Source organism: Pezoporus flaviventris, unplaced genomic scaffold (genome assembly GCF_033815535.1).
Source record: "Pezoporus flaviventris isolate CSIRO_AGI_PZ_B2104156 unplaced genomic scaffold, CSIRO_AGI_Pfla_v1 ptg000006l, whole genome shotgun sequence".
In the NCBI taxonomy this organism is placed as follows: domain Eukaryota; kingdom Metazoa; phylum Chordata; class Aves; order Psittaciformes; family Psittacidae; genus Pezoporus; species Pezoporus flaviventris.
This window is the reverse complement of record NW_026892554.1, coordinates 12,784,356-12,805,714: the sequence shown is the minus strand read 5'-3', so window position 1 is coordinate 12,805,714 and position 21,359 is coordinate 12,784,356. Positions and strand designations below refer to the sequence as shown.

General features: G+C 39.8%; 1 protein-coding gene across 1 annotated transcript in view; it reads left to right on the top strand.

Moving 5' to 3' along the window:
• The window catches only part of LOC133265978 (tropomodulin-2), a 34,179-nt gene extending 13,317 nt beyond the window's left edge, over positions 1-20,862 (top strand). The window contains exons 4-10 of the mRNA XM_061446961.1: positions 9,950-10,072; positions 10,815-10,901; positions 13,523-13,653; positions 14,282-14,389; positions 14,629-14,772; positions 15,094-15,238; positions 17,347-20,862. Of these exons, the coding sequence (XP_061302945.1) occupies positions 9,950-10,072; positions 10,815-10,901; positions 13,523-13,653; positions 14,282-14,389; positions 14,629-14,772; positions 15,094-15,238; positions 17,347-17,381 (773 nt within the window). The 3' untranslated portion in view covers positions 17,382-20,862. The remainder of the gene's footprint in view (positions 1-9,949; positions 10,073-10,814; positions 10,902-13,522; positions 13,654-14,281; positions 14,390-14,628; positions 14,773-15,093; positions 15,239-17,346) is intronic.
• The last annotated feature ends 497 nt before the right edge of the window (positions 20,863-21,359 follow it).

Sequence of the window (21,359 nt, the reverse complement as noted above, 5' to 3'; positions counted from 1 at the left end):
AGGAAAATGGTTTATTGTAGTATGGATTTATTACCAGTTGTTTTCAGTCTCCTACACACCGCTGTGTCAGAGTAGTACAAGTTACTGCTTGCAGGTCTCTGCATATTTACACCAATATCTTCAGTCAGGTCTCACCTTACTGATATTTACTGACTTGGGCTAAGACTTTGCATTTTGCACTGTAGTCATGTCCGAGATCTCTAAACATGCCTGAAACATAAGTACACAAAAAACCAGCAGGGTGTGGAATCGCATATACCCATAGGACTGGCACTTGATCTGTACAAAATTAATCCTTGTATTGTCCCTGACAGTGTTGTTGTACATACTGGCCTGTTTATTCTATATCAGTTTTCTTTTGATGAGGCTAAGGCAGTTTTATTCCTGTGTTTGCTTCCAGATACCCTTAGAGTGCTTATTAGTGCTGCTTATTATAATTTGTGGTGTCCCAGGTGTGGAAGTACCAGTGCTTCACAAACACCAATAACCACACGTTTCACTTTTTCCTCAGCACAGTTAATTCAGCACTTAAAGCTATTCTTAATTTGGCTTTTGAGTCACTGTGATTATTTACTTCAAAATTACAATTTTAACAATTACCACAATTACGAGGTTATGAAACATTTTAGGCTGAAGGAATTATTCCCTTAATTTCCCCTGTTCCTTGTACACCACCAGTTCCTGACAAAGTCCTCATTATCAGCTTTAGCAGATTAAGTCAAATGAAAACAACCACATGTTCCGTTATTTTTGCAGTCATTTTACAATTACATTTTAATACAAAGAATTCTGCTGAATTTTCTTTGAAGTCAAAAGCCAAATACCATGAAAATATCCTCTGTTTCTTTGTTAATTAGAAATATCTGAATTAATCTGAGGTCTGATGAGGTCCAGTACCTTGACAATTGCAAACTGGATGGGCAGCACAGTCTCATTTCCATGCTGCTGTAAGGGAGCTGGCTTCTAGAAAAATCTGTTTATTTTAAGCTTGGCGCATCCCTATTGGTGCTTGAGTTTCTCTTCTGCTGCCCCTGGCTTGCTCAGCAGAAGGTGTCCTACAGAAAAACCACTAGACTTAAAGCACGGGGCTTCGCTGCCTCCTTTTCTTGTTCTCTGTCCCCTTGCTCTGCACTGCAAAGACTTCACGCACAATCTGAGCCTTATAAACACATGACTGAAACCTCTGAGTGCCAAATGCACTGAAATCTTCCCATAAATTATACCGTAATCCTGCTGATATGGTGAATCTGGTGAAACATGAGGACTGCTACACAGAGGCCATGTGTGGCTGGCTCTGGATCATAGATTCCATGCTTGTAACTGCAGCATTACTTATTTTGACACTCAATTCAAAAAAACAATAACAGAATAACTGTATTAAAATATTAATTAGTTGATTTGCATTTATAAGATGATATTTTCCATGCAAGGAAATAAAGCAGTTCTGCCAGATGTGATACTACGTGCTTGATTTAAAGTCACTTTAATTACAGAATAATTAGTATTCTTCCAAAGCTTAGTAATTCGTTCAGGAGGAATAATTTACATTTCTAAACTGTGTCCTCAAAAGCAGCTAAAGAGGGATATCTCTTGAAGAAAAGCTTATTCCTCACCTTCTGCATGTTGATGGTCTCTAAAGTGTATTTAAAGACTGGTAAATACATGATTCTATTATATAGATGCCTGTTAAATGATTTCTTTGCGTTATAGCAGCACTGTAATGTACCTGTATGATAAACAGTCCCAACTTAATTTTACACTAATTCTGCTGGTTAAAAAATAACTTCTGCAGTAGCTTTAAAATGCATCCAGTGGTATATAATTAGAAATGAGAGGTGTGGTGCCAATGTACCATTTGGCACTATTTACCACTCAAGAATATTTGTATGTCAGTAGGATTAGAATGTGTCAAGTGTGGTTTAAGCTTTTGTCAGTGTTTTATACTTTGGTATTTGTCTGCTACTGGGAGAGCATTTATTTTTTCAAATTTAAGAAGTGGGATGCTGCTACCAAATGTTAAGTGACATTTCTACCAGTTCCTACATTTGTCATGCAAAGCTGATACTGACTTCAAAATTCAATGATTAACTGAAAAGAAGGTGGCATTTAAAATGTTGTCCTTCCAGAATAGTCTGTGATCCATCATTATTTTTTATCTACTATCTCTACCTCTCTGTTTTTTTGTTGTTAATAGCTTATTAAAAAGTTCTTGACCAAAAAGCAATACCAGGCAGCTGCTGAGGGATAAAATTCAGTTGTCTGTGTTGGTCTCTATATACTGAACACAGCCATAAGGTTTTGATTGTGCTAGAAAACAAGCCAAAACAAATTCCAGAGCTGACAGGGATATTCAGAGTGGTTGAAACACAGGAAGTATTAAATATGAGCTCAAGTTGGGGGGCTGATCGTGTAGGGAATTGCCTTGGTTTTGATTGTAATCATGGTTTGGAAAAGTTGGAGATGTTTGGCAGAAACAATCAAACGTATGGCATGCATTAGATTCTATACGCTCTGCCATATTTCAGCTTGTTAACATGCTACATTAATTGCTGTACAAAAGAAGGCTTTAAGCCTGTACAGAACAGCTCTCAAATTTCAGTGAAACCCCATTATTAATGAGGAATGGAGGTACAGGGAGCTAGGGCTGATAACTGTAGCCATAGCAACTGGCAGTTTGCAAGTATTTATTTTATGTATTTTTGGATTAGTTCCTACTTAGGACAGATATTCTAGAAATCCTTACATAGAGCCTGATGAACCACAGAAGTTACTTATACTGACACACTGCATTTAACACATCAGCTGGAAGAGCTGGTTATCGCACTTCGATCACTGAGAAGACTTTTCTGTACCATTTTCAAGTTCATGAAAGGTTTCAGGAATAAAAAGCAAAGGTGGAGAAGAAAGGGGCAGTGTAGGCACAAAGTATTAGAGTAATGTTAATGCTGCGTGTTTTCTCTCTTACTGAGTGCAGTATGCACATCTGATCTCAATTAAGATCCGAGTACTACTGTAATACAAACATGAACTATTAACATTTCTGTTCCTGCTTTGTTGCAGTGGTTCTTGTAACTACATGATACTAATGAAACATAATTGAAAAAGTTATATTGTTGTGAAGTATTAGATATGAGAAGTAAGCCATGCCATTTTTAATTGCTATAAGGATTGTTGTTTCAACTCTTCACCACTACCTCTGTTTTCTACAAGGTCTTCCGCTCCTTGCCAAACCATTTCATTTTGGATCTGATCCAGTTCTCATCAAAGTCATGGAAAAACTCCAGTGGATTGGGCTATTATTATTTGTGGTTGGAAAGGGAAGGGGAACTCACTTGTATGTGATTAAATGCTGACATTTTTAGCCAACTGATAAAATGGAAAAGGAAGAAAATAAGGATGATTGAACAGAACTTTCAGCCAAAGCCCTGTTTCCAGTTGCTCTGGCAGAGCCCATCTATCTTGCATGTTGTGCTGTGCCAAGCAGAGTATCAATACACAGCACTAGTAATAACGACAGTCGTTTTCAGAAGATCAAAGTGTTAGAGCAGATGTTAATGAGTTCCCATTACAGTTTCTCTAACAGACTCTATATAAAAAAGTTAGGGTTTGGTTTAGAGACACGGCATCTTTGTTGTCTTGACAAGGGCATTCTTTTCACCCCCAATACTGAAATGCTTTGTTTAAATTTTTGCCATCACCTCCTGTTCTTCAAGGCTTAAATTTAGAATTGATGTTTGTCTCTTAAAGTATTGAAGGTGCTGCAGTTGCTGACAGTAATGCCTCAGCCAGTGCCTTTCACTGCTTGCTTTTATAAGACCCTGTTTTAGTTGCTCATGACTTTGCCAAACTTGCGCAGTTCACACTGAAATTTCCCATGCTGAGAGTCTGCCTCAGGCTGAATTTTTGGGAAGTGTCAGCAAAAAGGACTTGGCTGTTCCCAAGAGCAAGGTTAGGAGAAAACACATTGTTTTAGCCCTCTTAAGTAAATCTTTCCAGCTGTTTTTTTATGAGCTGCAGTGCCTCCATGCTTTGAAGAAAGGACTTGAAATGTATGCCCTTTGGGATCCCCAGGGAAATACACTTTAATTGGGCATCCTCAAAATATTATGTTTTTTTGTACCTCCAGTTTGTGATAGTGTTCTCCAAATATCCCTCCTGCAGTGAGTATTAGTCATGTCCTCAGAGCTTCTGCCTGCATGTGCAGAGAGCAGATGTGATAGCGCAGCAGAGCCTGGAGAGACCTGGCGTGGCCAGATGGAAGGTGTGTGGGGTGTGCAAGATGCTCTTTGGGATTGCTCATCTGAGAGGCCACTGCCACACCAGAACCAAGGGCAGGAAGTTTCCGTCCTGCTCTCACAGCGCTTTCCTCACTTCATAAGGGCGCTGTAAAGGAATGAAAAAGAGTGAACAGCCAGCAGAGAGGCTGGTGCAGAGGGGAGGGATTGGTTTTCAAAGAGCTGTATGAAGATGTTCAGGATGAGGGACTAGATGTGGCAGCTCTACTGTAGAAGGTGTAGAAGAGAGCAGTGGTAAGGAAGAGAGGACAGAGGTGGTCGAAGAGTCAGGATTCAAAGGTGTGTGAAACCAGGAGACACGGGAGATGCAGAAGGCACAGGGGGCAGTGGAGAAGGATATAAGGAATAGAAGAGATACCAGAGAGGAACAGAACTAGTGTGGCATTGGTCCAAGTTTCAGGGTTCTTTGATATCACTGAGAACCTGAAGCCCAGCAGCACAGCTTGACTCTGCTGCCTTTCCACATCAGACATAAGAGCTTTCTCCTCTGTTGGTGAAGCAGGTTAATCCAGGTGGTAATCCAGAGGGCTGCTGTAGGAGTACAAGGATCCGAAACAATTGGGTAATGTGATAATCCATGTGAGGGTCTGATTAAATTCTGGGCTTCCTTCTGTTTTAAAGATTATAGGTTGGCTTTTGTTTATTTTTATTTGAGAATGTATACTTTTCAGAAGAACTCTTTAAAGGGAATTTCTAAGGTGGCAGACACCACGCGCTGATCAAAGATGCTGGTGCAGTTTAAATTCATTCTTTGTGTATAGGCACAATAGATTTAAGAACTTTGGAAAGCTTAACTTTGCAACCTTCCTATCCATTATCATGAATTTTAAGACATGGAATATGCAGACACAAATCCAAGAGTAACGGTACAGCACAATTATGACACTGCATTTTAATTACTACTAGCTTTCAGTTTCACACCTATTTGAACTTGGCTCATTTTCTTTTTCATAATACATGTTTTTTCCTGATAAGAACTAATTGAGCTCCATTTTCATAGATTATTTGTAGGGAGGAATTTAAGTAAGGCTCAAAAGGGAAGAATAGTGCAAAATGGAAAAAGTGAATTAACTGCCTGTGATTTATGCAAGGCAGATTTCCAAGATTATTGAATTTCACTCCTAAGGTCAGTGTCGCATGCTCTAATTGAGAATAAACAGGCACTCACTGTAGTCAGACATTCATTGAAAAGTAGGAAGTAGTAAGTGTAACCAGATATTTTCTTGAAAGTACAATAATCTGAGGTATAGTTTATAGGAAAAGAGAGTACATTTTTGTTTTACAATTGTGGCAGGAAGTGCATTTATATTATAAAATTAAGTAACTATCCTTAATAAACTGATGTTAAATGAAAGAACATTTTTGTAGCAAGTATAAATGGCTTATTTCCCATTGCTCTGTGCTTTGTCGAGTTTTGGCTTGTGCAAGGTGGGAATAAACACTAAGTATTTATACTAAATATAAAAGGTGGAAATGTATATTTATGCACAAAAGTGTAATAACATAAGCAGGAAGGCAGAGAGAAGACATACCAGAAATGATGTTCCAAATGCTGAAAGCTATAAATGAAGGTGAAATCCTCAAACTGTTCAAATGTCTTTTCTTTTTTCCTTTATATAACAATAAACAAATAAACCTACTTCAAGAAAATGCACTTGAAGTAGTTCCCTGCTGAATTAATACAATTTCCTAAGATGTACATATGTGGTTGCGCAGTTAACTATTACTGTATGAGATGAAGTTAAGGGATGCATCTCATTTCCTTGCTTTACTTTGACATTGCTTTAATGGGGTCATTGGCACGATGCAGGAAGTCAAAGCTTGCTGAAACAAAGTGGCAAAATTATGTCTAGGGTTTTATGACTGTACCACCAAGAGTTATTTCTTTTTTTGATAGAATTTTTCCTTTGACCTCACTCTGCATTTCTGTGTCTCTCTGTAGTCCTTTGTATTGAATCCTTCTCTCTGGTTTTCAATGGATTTTTTCCCCCAAGCTTCTTTTGATTAAAACATGAACCATATCATATTTCAAGTTGAACAGAAGTTTTGCAGTGTGTGAAAAGTAATAGGTCTGCAGCAGGCTGAGGCAGGACTGATCTCTACCCACTGCATTCACAGTCAGAAAGACCATGGGTTATAATAAGCCTCCTCAGTCATCTCCAGGTCACCCCAGGGACTTACCCCAGTTTGACTGAAGGAAGGGGAGAATGGCATTGATTTATGGTTAAAATTTCATGTTGAAAAAAGCACTTTGGATTCCAGACAGTTTGGGTTTCAATGCATGTGTAAAAATAAAATGATATTTTAACACTTACTTTTTTTTTCCTGAAATTGAATTTTGTTTTGCAGTTAAACACCAGATTATTTTTGTACATAAATGTGGTTATATTTGTGCTGTTAACTCTGACGTAGCTCAAGTATGATATGTATAAACATAGCTTTTGTCACTGTGTTTTTCACTGATAGAAAGATAAACTATTAGTATTAAGACTTAGAACAGAACATTAGCATGTTGTGGAGGCAAAATGTAACACAATTAATTATACCACAATTAGTGTTATAATAAAGTACCTTCTGAAATACAGCATGAATACAAATAGCACCGAGAGCAGCAGCCTTTCATCATAAATCTCACTTTAAAAAAATAAACATTACTTTTCTCAAAGAATACATTTTAAATTTAAGCTGGACCATTGAAACAAGCAAGCCATAATCCATATTTTATTTTGGCAGCGAATTCCATGATGGCACTTTATAATGAATTTACAATGTATGGATGTGGGACTAGAAGGGACCGCCTGAATCTTTAAACTCTGTCCTTAAAATAATGAAGGAAAACTGGTTGAAAGGTCTGTAAACACGGACACCACTTCTGCTGGTGGTGGACTAATAACATGCTAAATGCATAAACTCTCCTAACCTTTATCTGCTATGCTACAGCATCTCTTCACAGTGGGATAATGCAAAAGAATGTTCTTATCGAGATAGCAGGAAAAGAATATTTTAAAAACACCACTGGACACAAGCAAGGCCCACATATATTAAAGACATATATTGCCAGATTTGACATGACCTTTCCCCTTTAAATATTTCAGATAACCAATAATAGAATCTTTTTTCTATAACATTTGCCAAGAATGCTTTAAATGAAACCATCATTGGGGTCATATGCACATTTAAACAGATTTGGGCTGCCATCCAACAATTACATATGCCTGAGACAAATGCTTAAAAATTGTATCCCTATATATGTGAACTGCACAGAAAAAGTATGAGCCTGTGCTGGTTTCCATTATCCCTGGATTCCTTGCTACACAAGATACTTGCCCTACCCATGTCCACTATCCATAGAGAAGGACCAGATATATTACATATTGTGTCCAGTTTACACCAGACTAGAGGTCCTTTGTCTCCTTATGCTTGAAATTATAGACTTCTGTTGGCATTTGTTCACAGTGTGGCTCAGGTTTGGGGCTGTGAAGAATCACTTAGTGCCTGATAGAGAGGTTTTGTGCAAGCTGTGGAGTATAGCTGTCAGGGGATAGTATTATCAGTAAGGATAAAGGAAGTAGGATTCCCTCAAGATCTCAGATAACCTACTGATTACTTGAAACTCATGTGGAACCAGCAGTGATGAGAAAGGAAAATATTTTATGGATAGCACTGCTCACTATTGATTGCTTACTCAGTCTGATTAATTTTGGTCTTCTAGTTTCCAGCATAGTAATGACTTCTTTTCCTTATGTGTTATCCTTACAAGTCAAACTGGCATCAAGTCTTGGTCTGTGATGTCTAGAGCTGCCATCCAACACTCCAGATTAGGTGGCTGTATAGAGAGAGTCTGAAATCTTAGCACCTGAGCTGTTACGAAATCTGGAGGACATGACTAATCTATCTTCACAGAGTATTTCTCACCCCAGATTTCCACTTGACTTTTGTTTTATCCAGCTACTGGGATAACTGTCTCTGATTCATATGACCTACTGCATGGTGAAAGAGAAATGATTCTTACATTTGGCCCACAGAGGTTTTTATCTTCTAGAAGCCTCTTAAAAATGACCTACTTAAAATATCTCCTGAATAATGAATCATAACGATATTTCTGTCTTTCTGCATTACCTTCTGCCCAGTTTTGTAATTAGAAATTATTTAGTATTGGTACAAATGTTTCTAGAGTAAATAATTGAAACCTTGCCGGAGTTCCAGAAATTTCCATTAATTTAATTTTTTTTTCCTGATCTTATTCAATGACCTCAGTTATGGAAGCTGACAGTACAGAAATCACTGTAGATAAAGAGATAAATGAATTGGGTATTATCTAAATGAAAATGATACTTTGGACTATGGTGGGGAAAAATTAAGCGACAGAAGGATGACAGTGTTGGAAAAAGAGAGGCAAAGCATCTGTAGTTCAACACTAAATATCAGAACTGCATTTATTAATGGTAACAAAATGATATCCCTAATACAGTCAAAATTAAGCTATTTTAGAGACATTTCAGAAAGCCATGGGATATGCTTCAAACATTACATTTAGAGTGTACAAAGCTGTGCAAGAAGACAATTTAAAGTCGATAGCGGGCCAAAGCCACCTGCATCCAGAGGTCATCCCAGCTTCATTACAATGGGATTAACTAAAGCCTGCTTGAGAAGTTGTTAGGGACAAGGTGAGAGGAACTACTCCACAGCAGAGTAAAACATGGAAATTCACAGAACTATCAGAACACTGACACCATCTGTTGCATGTGGCATCATTTGCTGTATTACTGACTATGGGTTTGGTATCGGAAAGTGTTGAATGGGAGAAATGCCCCAGCAGTGCTGGTGATTGAAGTGCAGCCTTGGCTCTGGTGTCAAGGGCCTCACTTCAAGCATTTGCAATTACATCGTCACACTCCTAAAGTTAACTGCAATAGCAGGCCAAAGGAGAAGTGGGATGTTTTATGTAGTTTTATTCTGGATTTATCCTACAATTTTCTCATTTCAGCAGAAGGCACCATGATCTCAGTCTTGGGGGGATATAGCATGGAAACACACACCTGCTGATCCCTATGTAACAGCAGCATACACAGAGGGACAAAGAGGTCAGGAGTGTTTCTTGGGGAACATATGGTTTGACTCAGTTCATACTTTCCAGGCCTGCACTTTTAGGTTAAGGCTGCTTATGTGAATGATTATCAGGAGACGCAGAGGGGAAATACTCATGGAGAGGGTGGGAATTAAATTCCGTTACTGGAGCAGAACAGGTTTACTGAGCTTTCAGGTTCTTGTATGGAATTTGGTAAAGTGAAAGGTTCTTGCAATTGGATGGTTTTAACAGCTTCTAGTGCCTCATTTAACTGTAAGGATGAAATTTGTGCAAGCTTTTTGTGTAGACCTGATTCTCCCTGTTTAAGGTCAAAGGAACTACTGAAAAATCCCAGCTGTGACTGCTCCTAGGGATTTATCTTAGGGAATTCGCTTCCACATTAATAATCCAATAAAGAGCAGAAGTCTGCACCTTTTATTTTTAGACTCTGGTGTGAAAGATACCATCGCATTAGAAAGAGGAAACCAGGCATTTCCACTGTCACAGACCTACTCTCACCACTGCCAGGAGGCAGAGGAGTTGTTCCAATAATTTGTTACTCATTTTGGCTTTTTTCTTGTCTTAGGAAAAATATTTATCCCTAAAGAAAAGCCCATAGAAACCCGTACAGAAGAGAAAGTGACCCTGGATCCGGAACTAGAAGAAGCCCTGGCCAGCGCTTCAGATACTGAGCTCTATGATCTTGCAGGTTAGATAATGTATAGGTATGATCCCCCTACATGCCTGGTTCTTCTCTGCCTAACCTGCCACCAGCAGTGTCTCATGGTCATCTCTCAGGCATCTGCTGTTTCACTTTTCCGTAAGAATAAACTGATGATGAAAGTAAAAATCTACACAGAGTTAATAACTTTTAATTAATACATGATCCTACAGAATAACATCTAATTAGATAGCTTTTGGGAGAAGTATCAGCAAATACAGCACAATTTATTCTGACACTACAGAAGTTCAAGCATGTACAGTTAAATTCTTCTCAGATATGCCAAACAGAAAGCAGTAAGAGGTTCAGCTTGTATATGAGGAAAAAAGGAATTATTAGGAGTAACCCAAAGAGTTTCTGGATTTCCCTCCCTGGATGCTTTTAGGATCCAGCTAGGCAAAGCCGTGGCTGACCTCATTAATCCTGGCAACATTCCTGCTTGAGGGGGCAGCCTGGACAAGATGACCCGCAGTGGTTCCTTCCAGCTGGCATTTCTGTGATATGCATACTACAGTGATTGAGCTGCTCAAAAATCCATGTTACAAATGTCTGTATGTCCAGTACTTAGACCTCTAAAGACCCTCCCTGCAAGCAAGCATGACTCAGAGTGAATATTTTATAAAGGGGTTTTGTTTGGGGATCTAAACTAGAATTTGTAGGAGATATTTTTCCGCAGTCTTTGTTCCTGCCATTAACACTGTATCCTGTTGCTGGTATTTACACATTTTAGCTGTTCTTGGAGTGCACAACATGGTCAACAACCCAAAATTTGATGAAGGAGGAGCCCGCAGTAAAGATGGAAAAGGAACTGTAAGAAGTAAGCAAGCTGATTTCTCTTGTGGGCTGTATTTCATGTTCAGAGACTTTACACCTAGAGGTTGGGTGTATTGGTCTAATTCAGTGTAATGTAACTGCGCCTTACCTTAATTGATCTAATTATTCATGAGGGGTAGCTCTTTAAGATAAATAAAATCTTAAAATTAATTATGTATAATGACAACAGTACTATGCAAATAAATCATTCCTAAGGAGCTTTGCTTTCCTAGAAAGCAATATCTGGCTCTGCAGAGGTGCTTGGAAGTATGAGAGTATTTAAGAAGCTAAGACATACATATTTTCGTTCCGCTTCAGTTTAGGTAGCAGATGGAAAACACAGTGAGCTGTAGCTAAGAGGTGGCCACAGCACAGGCCAGGCCATCTCACCCCAAGTATATTTGCTCAGCTGAAGAATGACTTGTAACCATGGGGCTCAAATGTGGCAGAATCCCTAGGAGAATCACATCGGTAACTAGAGTCACATCAAGTTGCATTCACAATGAGCCAACAACCACATGGATGTGCTCCTGCCCCGGCTACTCTCTCTGATCTACCACCTCCCACCTTTGCCTCGTGGCAGTGTGTTTAAGTGTTGTCTGTTACGTGGTTCCTTAGGTACACAGGAAGCATAATCGTTCAGGAAATTCCCCAACAGAAACAGCTGTAGTTACTAAAAACAAATCCAGAAATGTTTGCACTAGATAAACAGACCTTTGCTGAATCAGATCTTAGCTCAGCACCCAACAGGAGGCTGGATGGAGGGAAAAGTGGGTACGTCTGAATTCCAAGTTTTTCTTGAGCACTTCCAGGTCTTGATCAGGAGCTCGTCACCTCCAAGCTCTGGAATATCAAGTGGACTAAATTTTGCTTTTTAAGACAAAATCATGGAACGCCCTTTTCTAGGGAAATTACTCAAGAAGCTTCTTCTAAGGCCATGAGAACAGCAGCTATCTTTAACAAGGACTTTAATTTCTATGCTTCATTACTAAAGTGGAGGTGGGAAAGGATTAAGACTACTCTGCAAGCCTGCCTAACAGGGCACTGTGCGGGCTGCCATCTATCTCGTAAGAGGCACTGCAAGCATTACACAGATTTCAGAATACTTTTGTTGCACTGAGTCAAAATGTCAGCTATGTGAGTCAGCTACACCGTGCTCCGATCACACACTTAAGAACCAGAAAGTCACATCTCTGTATTCTTTGGTCCAAAATCAAAACCTTTTCTTAGACAAGTAAGATGCTTTGGTAAAAGAGGGAGACATCTCAACAGCTGCCCATGAATGTGGCAGAACAGCACGATGATTAAAGAAACGAGATATAACTCACGAGAAGCAACAAGAAATAGAAAATGAAAAAGGCTGCGGACTGAGCATACTGTGATGTCTAACCTGAGGACAGGGTGTTAGTGTCTCTCCAGCTCCCAGCTTGGCATAGTGTTACCACTAGTGCAAAACATGCTTTGTTGGGTTTTGTTTACCTTCCGTCTTTGCATCTAAGATGAATTCACTGTATTCATTGTACCTACTCCCTAGGAAGGCTGGAGTGTTAATTTAGGGATATGTGAGGTCTCTCAGGGACTTAGTGAAATAAAAAGTTCAGAGTGCAAGGGAGCAGAGTGAAAACCAGCTCAAGGTTTGTGTATGACTTCATCTCTACTAAGAGTACGAGTTCTAAAAAAATATTTGGTTTTCTTTTGGCCTGTGATATGGCATGAACTTTACCCATTGCACTGAACAGCAATGTGCAGTACGTTGAGACTTGAGCATGTCCTCAAAATCACTCACTGCCTGCAACATAAAAGGGTTTAAACATACTTGTGGTCAGTACCATATTCCTTGGTGGGTTGGGTGGTCAGGGATTATAAATTAATCTCTGAAACTACATGCATGGGAATTAGAAGTAGTAATTGTGTTCTAACCTATGATTTTTATGAATCTCTAAGAATATTTATAGCCCATAGCTTCAAGCATTAAAATCTCTATCTCTTTGGAGCATGAATGCTCAAAGACTTCATCAATCTTGGTGCTGGCAGATAGACTTACTTTTCATGCCTTGATAGTTTTATTATTTAGAAAGTGCAGATGTTGCAATTTTACAAGAGCTAATTGAATTGAAATACAAGGCTGATAGCATGAGCCGAGAGAAGGAAAGTAAGGGGCCTCCTTCTCATGTTCTTTTCTGTTAGCACAGCCTATGCATAGGCACAGGGACGTTTTCTCACTAATGTAATGGGCAATTTCTGAGCACGCCTTTCCTTTACAGATATTAGACAAAGAACAAAGCAGCCCTTGCAGTGTTTTACAGTGTATATTATCCCATTTTAAATCTGCTTTGCCTCAATTTCATTGCACCATGACTTTTGTACATAAAGGAGTAATTTGCCCATGATGATACTGACCAGCCTCTGTAACTACAGCCTCCAATGACATGCTTCTGGGTGCACAGAAGGTGCAAAGTGCATGGCAGGGATAACAGTGCTAATACTCCTGTTTCCAACTTTTGTGGTTCATATAAACCCTTTCTTGAATGCTGCCATACAAACCTAAATGGGAACTGGAAAATCAGATTGTTACTGATGATGCCTGATCCTCACATCAACATTTCATGAGATCTTGTGTTGCAGATGTGGTGAAAGGTGAAAAGGTCAAGCCCATCTTTGAGGAGCCACCTAATCCAACCAACGTGGAAGCAAGTTTACAAAGGATAAAAGCAAATGATCCTAGTCTCATAGAAATTAATCTTAACAACATAAAGGTAGATGCTGTGGTGTCATTTATGTCATTTGTAGGAGAGTTTGTTCAAATATTTACAAAGCCCTTGCCTTTTATCTTCAAATTTTGTCCCTCTCTACTCTTCAGAAAAAGCAGGACACACAGGAAAGGGGTGTGGAGGGAACTGTTGTAGAGGTTTCAAGGTCACCAATGCCTGATACTGAATTAGATGCCAATTAAAAGCCCAAGGGGTGACTCTGGATGCCTTTCTTTAGCAGACTGTAAAGCAAGATCTCTCATGGGCACTATGCAATCATCACCAGCCAAATTCAATTAGCCCACCCATGCAAATGGAGGAGGAGCTGGCATGTAGAAACTAAACAACCAACAGCAGGAATAGGAAAGTAGCTCAAGATCAGTCACATGCTTGTGGTGGCCTGACCCAGTTAAAGGCAGTGCTGACATTGCATCCTGGCGCAGGCATCCCATGGGTCTCTGAAGGCCTCTATGAACAGAGGACACTTTGTCCATTCTGAGTTACCCTTAAAAGTATGTTTAAACAGGGATGTTTAAACTGCATAGACTGTGGCTATCAGGTTGATAGTAATTAAAATCAGTGTCTAGTGATATGACTGGCTTTCCTAATTACTGGATTTGTCTTCTTAATGTAGAATATTCCTATTCCAACACTGAAAGAATTTGCAAAAGCTTTGGAAAGCAACACGCATGTGAAGACATTCAGCCTTGCAGCTACTCGAAGCAATGACCCAGTGGCTATTGTAAGTTAAACACTGCTTGGAAAAAAAAAAGCCTGCTTTAGGATGCATTCTTCATTTTTCCTCACAAAATTTCTCTATGACTATGCAAAGTAGAAGTGTAATCTCTTCTGATCTACCTCTATGTCCTTGTAAGCCTATTTATGTTCTATTTCTTTGTAGGTACTATATTTTGCAAATTCCTTGTTATTTCCTGAAACCCTCAAGACAGTATCTCATATTCCTTCTTTTTGACCCCTCAGGCATTTGCAGATATGTTGAAAGTAAACAAAACACTGAAGAGTCTGAATGTAGAATCCAACTTCATCACTGGCACGGGTATTCTGGCACTGATTGATGCACTGAAAGAGAATGAATCCCTGACAGAGATTAAAATTGACAACCAGGTAAAGAGAGAACATTGAGTGAGTCCACTTTTGTTTTCCTTCTATGTGGATTCCAAGAGGGTTCTCCTAGAGGGCTCTGGCAAAGTCAAGGCAGCTGCTGTGACTCAGTCATTCTGCAGCTCATGTCCCATGTTTATGCAGCCAAACAGTGGAGAACTTCTAAATAAAACTGGTCAAAGCTAAATATAAAACCCAGAGCAAAATCTCTGGGGATGGGATTCTCTTTGCAGCACAGTACTGAAATATAACTACTTATTTCTCTCTCATATGAGAACAAATATTTTCTTTTCTTTTGGGGACATTTCACCACATGACCAACAGAGGCAACAGCTGGGGACAGCTGTAGAGATGGAGATTGCCAAGATGCTGGAGGAGAACTCCAAGATTCTCAAGTTTGGATACCAGTTCACCAAGCAAGGTCCAAGAACCAGAGTAGCAGCAGCTATCACTAAAAACAATGATCTGGGTAAGATGCTACTACATCTACTCATCATTTGTTTATATGAGCCAAGTCCTGACCTTCCTAGACACAATTCTTCCTGTCTGTACATAAAATTGAATTTCACCTCTACAGCATTCAGTCTGCTATACGTGAGGGGTGATGCATAGCTCCACAGGCTGTAGCATAGACAAAAGCAAAGATCTCACTGTGATTAAAAGCTACTTGTATTCTTCTCCCACCCCTCGTGGGAAGGAGAGTTACTTCAGTCTTTTCCATGGAGCACCCTGGATTTCCAGCTGCCCTGTCAGCTGTTCTGGCCACTAAGTAGACAGCCAAACCCATCCTGTTTGTTCAGTGAACGCAGAAGTCATTGCTTCTTTGCCCTGCCCATGACAAACCAAGCTTGCTCAACCAAGGGAACAAAAAGGATTTTCCTGCCTGCGTGACCAAGTACAGGCAAAGACAAAGCTTTGCAAGTTTTACCTGAGCGTGACATGCTCTGCCCTGTGTGCTCAATACACGGAATAGGGAGGAGATGACCAGGCAGGGGTAGTTTAGAATAAAAAGGGGGTGGGGGAATATTAACTCTATTTTTTAATCAATTCCACTTCAAAGTGGGGTATCAAACCATGATGCCTTTGCTGGCTTCAGCTTGGGTTCATGTCTGAGAACCAAGATAAGAGTTGAGCTAGAACCCATTTCTTTTACACAAACTTTTATGCTTTTTCAGCTTTATTTTTTAGCAATCTCTAAGATTCCAGTTATATACTATTTGTCCTGAAACTATTAACATTCTGGAATGGTATTTGAATCATCCCAACAACAAAGAGAAAAAGACCTTTTTTTTCACTATTTAACCAGATGCCATTAGACATCTGTCCTGTACCCGATCTTCATTTTCCTGCTTTTGTATTGGATTGTTTTGTTCAAGATTTAGTAGGACAGAGTACCTAAAAGAATTCAATAAAATAAATGAAGCAACAAAAACACTGAAAGCAGGCAGAAATAACTGATGTTACACTGTAGGCTTTGGAATAACACAGTCTGTCAAGAAAGCACTATGAGATAAATCTCCCGATAGTAAAGTAATGGGATGTTTGTAGTAATATATTGTTGTTATTGACTTTCTGTAGTGAAAAACGTTCATTCATCCAGTTTTACTGCTTTTGTTCTGTACTTCAGCAGTTCAATATCAGAAATGGGACATGACAGTTTGATGTAACACCAAATTTTGTATCGCACAAACAGGAGAACCTCACTAATCTTTTCTGGCCAAGTCAGAGAAGACTCAATAAATTTTTATGAGGGCAAGGAGTAGCAAATGCTGCCCAACTAGACCTGCTATAATGCATTTTAAGTGCTGTAAAAATTCATAGTTAAGTGCTTGTCAAAATAATCTTGCACATACACAAAGCTCATCACTGCTGTGCTAAATGGCAACTTCAACCTACTTGGTTTCTAGTGAGAATCTGGAGTTAATTGGTAATTAACTTACTATCAGATGGTTGATGCAGTTAGAGCATGTGAAGTTAAAGCAGATAATTTAAGGTCCAATATGTTGTTTTCCTTGTTGCCAATACTCATTGATATCAGTACTTAAAAGTACTTCAAATTATTTTCTAAAAGATTATGATTATTTCTCACCTATAGTATACACCTTCACAATTAAAAGTGTTATTTACTTTTGATGCCTAATGCTTAAATACTCCAGACCACTGTCATACAGATTAGAGCAGACAACTATCAATTTAGTTGGAACAGAGTGGCTTTTGAAAGAACAATTAAACTGTAACAAAAATCTAAATGGAATCACTGGGAGGAAGCACTGGAAATGGTGATTTCTTCATCATCCAAAACCTTTAGCTCAGACTCTAATTTTTATAGACAATGTGTTGATATGAACACTTGGTGAAATTCTATAGTCCGTGATATAGAAAAGTGCAATTTAGATACAAATGTTTTCTTTAGCATTGAGGTCTGTTAATTACAGCATTTATGGTCATAATCCCACTGAGTATTTCTTAGAAGCCTCTTCCTTCCTATTCATGGTACTGGGAAGGGAGTGTGTTAGTGAGAAGAGTCCTTAGGCAATCGGAAAAGCAATAATGACTGCTCTTGTCTTACTGGTCTAGTTCGTAAAAAGCGGGTGGAAGCAGAGCGGCAGTAGCCACGCCATAGAGGATGCAAGGCAAGATTGGAGCCATCAACAACCGCAGTCTCAGAGTGCTCACTGGTCAGAAGGGAGTATATAATGGGAATTGCTCATTTCTGTTAATGTCTCCTTTTAACCTTGAAAACACAGCCTGTTCGTTTATAACTTTCAAGGTTAAATTTATTTTTTTGTGGGAAAGAATCACAGTTGGTTTGATTTTAATGTAAAAAACACCAAAATGTGTTGCAATATCTGAAGCCAATATGCAGAATCTTAACTGTGTTACTGAGCATAACACATAGTGATTCTGACCCTTATTTTAGACGCCTTTTGACATGTTCAAATATGATCTTGTGTATGATAAGGGATTCTCTGCTGAAAATAGAAGTTTTAGGGCCAAGTTCTGCAATGCCTTATGTTTGTGAATAATCCTTTGTATATAGTCCTGCTGAACTAAATCCTGCAATGGGATGCTCCCAGGAGTAGAACTAGTAAAGCCAGTACAGGTTTGCAGGATCACACCCTTGAGCCTCTCTCCTGCGGCAGGATCTGGGCAACTGGAACAGCACCCTTCTACCTTCTTGGGTCTCCACCCATCCAGGTCCAAGTGTAGGATCATGCCTAGACATCTAAACATTGTCAAAGCCTACTTGTTTACATAAGCTTAGGTTAGATGCATCATTTTGCAATGTTATTTGTTATCCTTACTCTACATTGTAAAGTAATAGTAGTGCTGCCAATCCCATAGATTTTAAATGTTTTGGGTTTTATAGACCAACAGATTTTTATTTGCTACTAGAATGCACAGTTTACAGCTATTAATCTAAACGAGTATTCTCAGCAATATTTGTTTTGCTTTGAGCCATGTGTTGGACTTTTTTAGTTCTAGTATTTATGTACATTTGTTAGTATTACAAAACTGTTCTCAGGACCTTTTAGATGAAGATTAATTAAACAATTAATCCAGGAAAGCAGCTGTGCTGCCCAGAAAAAAAAACATCAAAAGGGTAGTTGTGACAGCTACATAACTTACATTAATATGCGCCAGTTCAGGTTTGTCCCTGTATCACAAAGCACTTAGGTATTCACATCAGCGCTTACCTGAATAAAGGCAGATTTAAGCACATGCACAAATGCTTTGCTAAATCAGAGCCTTAACTCAGATGCTTGGACATGATCTTAACCCAGTGGAAAGCACTCCTAAAGAAGCAGCAGCTAACCCCAGTGCTCAAAAGCATCAATGTTTTAGTAAGAATTCAGTCTGATGTTTCATTCTGTGCATTTTACAGTCTAGAACTGTTCTTCTACCACTGCTTTATCACTGCCAACAGTTGTCTCTGACTAACAGCCTGAGGTTCATTTTGCTTACACACACACACACACGCTGCAAGAGCTACGGGAGACTCGGGTTAGGTGTGTCACACAGATGTAATGCTTTCAGAAAGCTGCAAAAATGACCTGGGACTAGAGCTGCTACCTGGGAAACACTGGCCTCTCCTCCAGAACAACAGGGATGAAGCACTGCTTCCTGCAGATGATGGATGAATGCTGGAGATCATGGCCACTACAGCATACTCCTGACCTGGAGGGAGAACTGTGAGCCACTGTGCAGCTGGGCATCCAGGGATTAGAACCCAGGGGATCCCAGGAAGCAGCTGGTACACATTTGACATACTTCCCTGAGTGATGTCTTCATGACCAGAGCTGGGGTGCAAGCTGACAGGATGAACACTCCCTCCGTGCCTTTTATAATGGAAATAAGTAGGTCCAAGGCAACGCTCTCTGTTTAACTCACTGTTAAATACTGGTCCTCACACTGGGGTCCAAACTGAGTAACATACACTTAAATCCCACTTTAGCAAACTATTCTAAGAAGTCTACTGAGCTGGGACGTAAAGAGCGTTATCCACAGTTTATCTCCCTAGAGAGCTCCCAGTCTTTACAATTTCCACCTCTCCCTCTCTTCCTCAGAATAAAGCTGAAACCTTTACTTTGCAAATAGAAAACATAACACACCAGGGAGTCTTGCTGAGGTTTTCCCTGGATCCATGCAAGATTTGTTGTGAAAAACTTTGATATCCCATTAAAAAAAAAAAAAGTCAAGTTCTGTAACATAGTCATAACTCTGCATGGGCTTAAAAAAGTCCTTAAAACTTCTGTGGATTACCATGGGAATACTGGGCTTTGCAGCACAAAGTCTTATGGACAGGAAAAATCCTCATCCCCAAAACCTAAAGTTTATGGTTACTAACGAACTTCAGTGACTAGACTCACACTGCCCCTATTTCTTCCTCATTTGATCCAACCAAGGGAATCCCAACTGTTATTTTTCTTGAAATGTATTTTGAAGATTTTTTTTTACTGTAACTTTTTTTTTAAGGGCGGTACATGTATGTGTTGAAGGGAAACAAGTGCAATCCATACTAGTCTTAATTGCTATTTAAAGTGTTGGTATTTGCATGCAGCAGTTTTACAAGGATGGAACGGTCTGAGTGCTCCGTGATGCCTGCAGCGTATCATCCTGTATAGCTTTGCTCAGAGCCACACAGTGGTTGTATAGTCTGGTGGCTCCATCCACGTTAGCTACAGTTTGCACCATGGACCAATGTACCTGGCTAGGGAAGGTCCTGGGGGCTCTCCGTCCCTTCCTGTGCCATGCTGTCTGCACAGGCACGTTTCCTCTGAAGGGACGATTCCTCAGGCACTTGGGAGTATCTGTTCAAACACCAGCCCCACCATGCACTAGCAGACAGTGACTGGAGCTCTGCCCCATGCCAGGGACCTGGGAGGTCTGGCTCCTTCCCGCATGCATGAGGAGAATTCCTCAGCCCTGGCCATTCTCTCCAGGCAGCTGCTGCCAGCCCCTGCTGGGTGTCTCAGTGACCAGGGCCATCTCTGTCCTGCCTCTTGTGTGTGCTCCACACGAGCTTGTCTGTCACCTGGCCTTGAGCATCACAAGTCAAATAACTGCAACAATATAAAGATCTGTTCAGTACAACAGCAGCCCACGATGGTGATGCTTGAAGGCAGATTTTTGTATTAATACAGGTATAATATCATTTAGCTGGATAAAAATCTCTGCAACTAACATGAAGGGGGTTGGGATGTGACTATTTTAAATTCTACTTCCTATTCTCAGTACTGAATGGAGAACACGGACAGAAGAGCCCTTTTTTCTTATGCAAACATTCAGGAGTAACTTTGTCTGGTTTTGCACATTGCTTCTTGTGTTGACAGCTTCAGTTTGGTTTGTATTTTTTATACTTTTTTCATGGAAAAATCTCAACTTCGTACGTGTCCTAACATATGTGTGAACGATGTGTGCACTAAGGATCATATGTGTACATGTATAACTCTAGATGAAGATGTAATCTCTGGAACAGAAGTAATTGCATGCGCACGGTGTGGTGCATATTACTCAAAAGGGAGAATCACCACGCTATGTAACAGTGACTCCCCAGCATCATGGGTTTTCTAAATAAATCTTCATAAAGGATTTGGCTTTTGCAATTTCTCATGGTTTTGGGCCTTGAATCAAGCCTCCCTTGATGCTCTGACATCCTCCCTCCACAGTACATGCACTGGGCTGGACCTTTGTGAATGATAGTTGGGTGCTCGGAACCAGCACTGGGAATAGAGAAACCTCTCCCCAGGTTTAACAGACTTTCCAGATTTACCTACATAAACTTATGGGGCATAACAAGATGTATCCCAAAGTCTTGGGGAACTGGGTGATGTCATTGCCAAGCCACTTTCTTCTCCACACAGTGTCTCAGCAATTTTCCATAGGGCACTTCATTTGATACTGAGAACATACACTGATGTCTTCTAGGATATACATAGGCTCTAAGCTTCAAAGGAATACAGCGCATTGTAAAACACCTAAAAGCATAGACTGAGTAAGGAAATGGGCAAGTTGACCCTTAGAACTTACGCTGCACCTTAAAAGACACTGCAAAATACACGTAACTACACACACGTAAGGATAGTTAA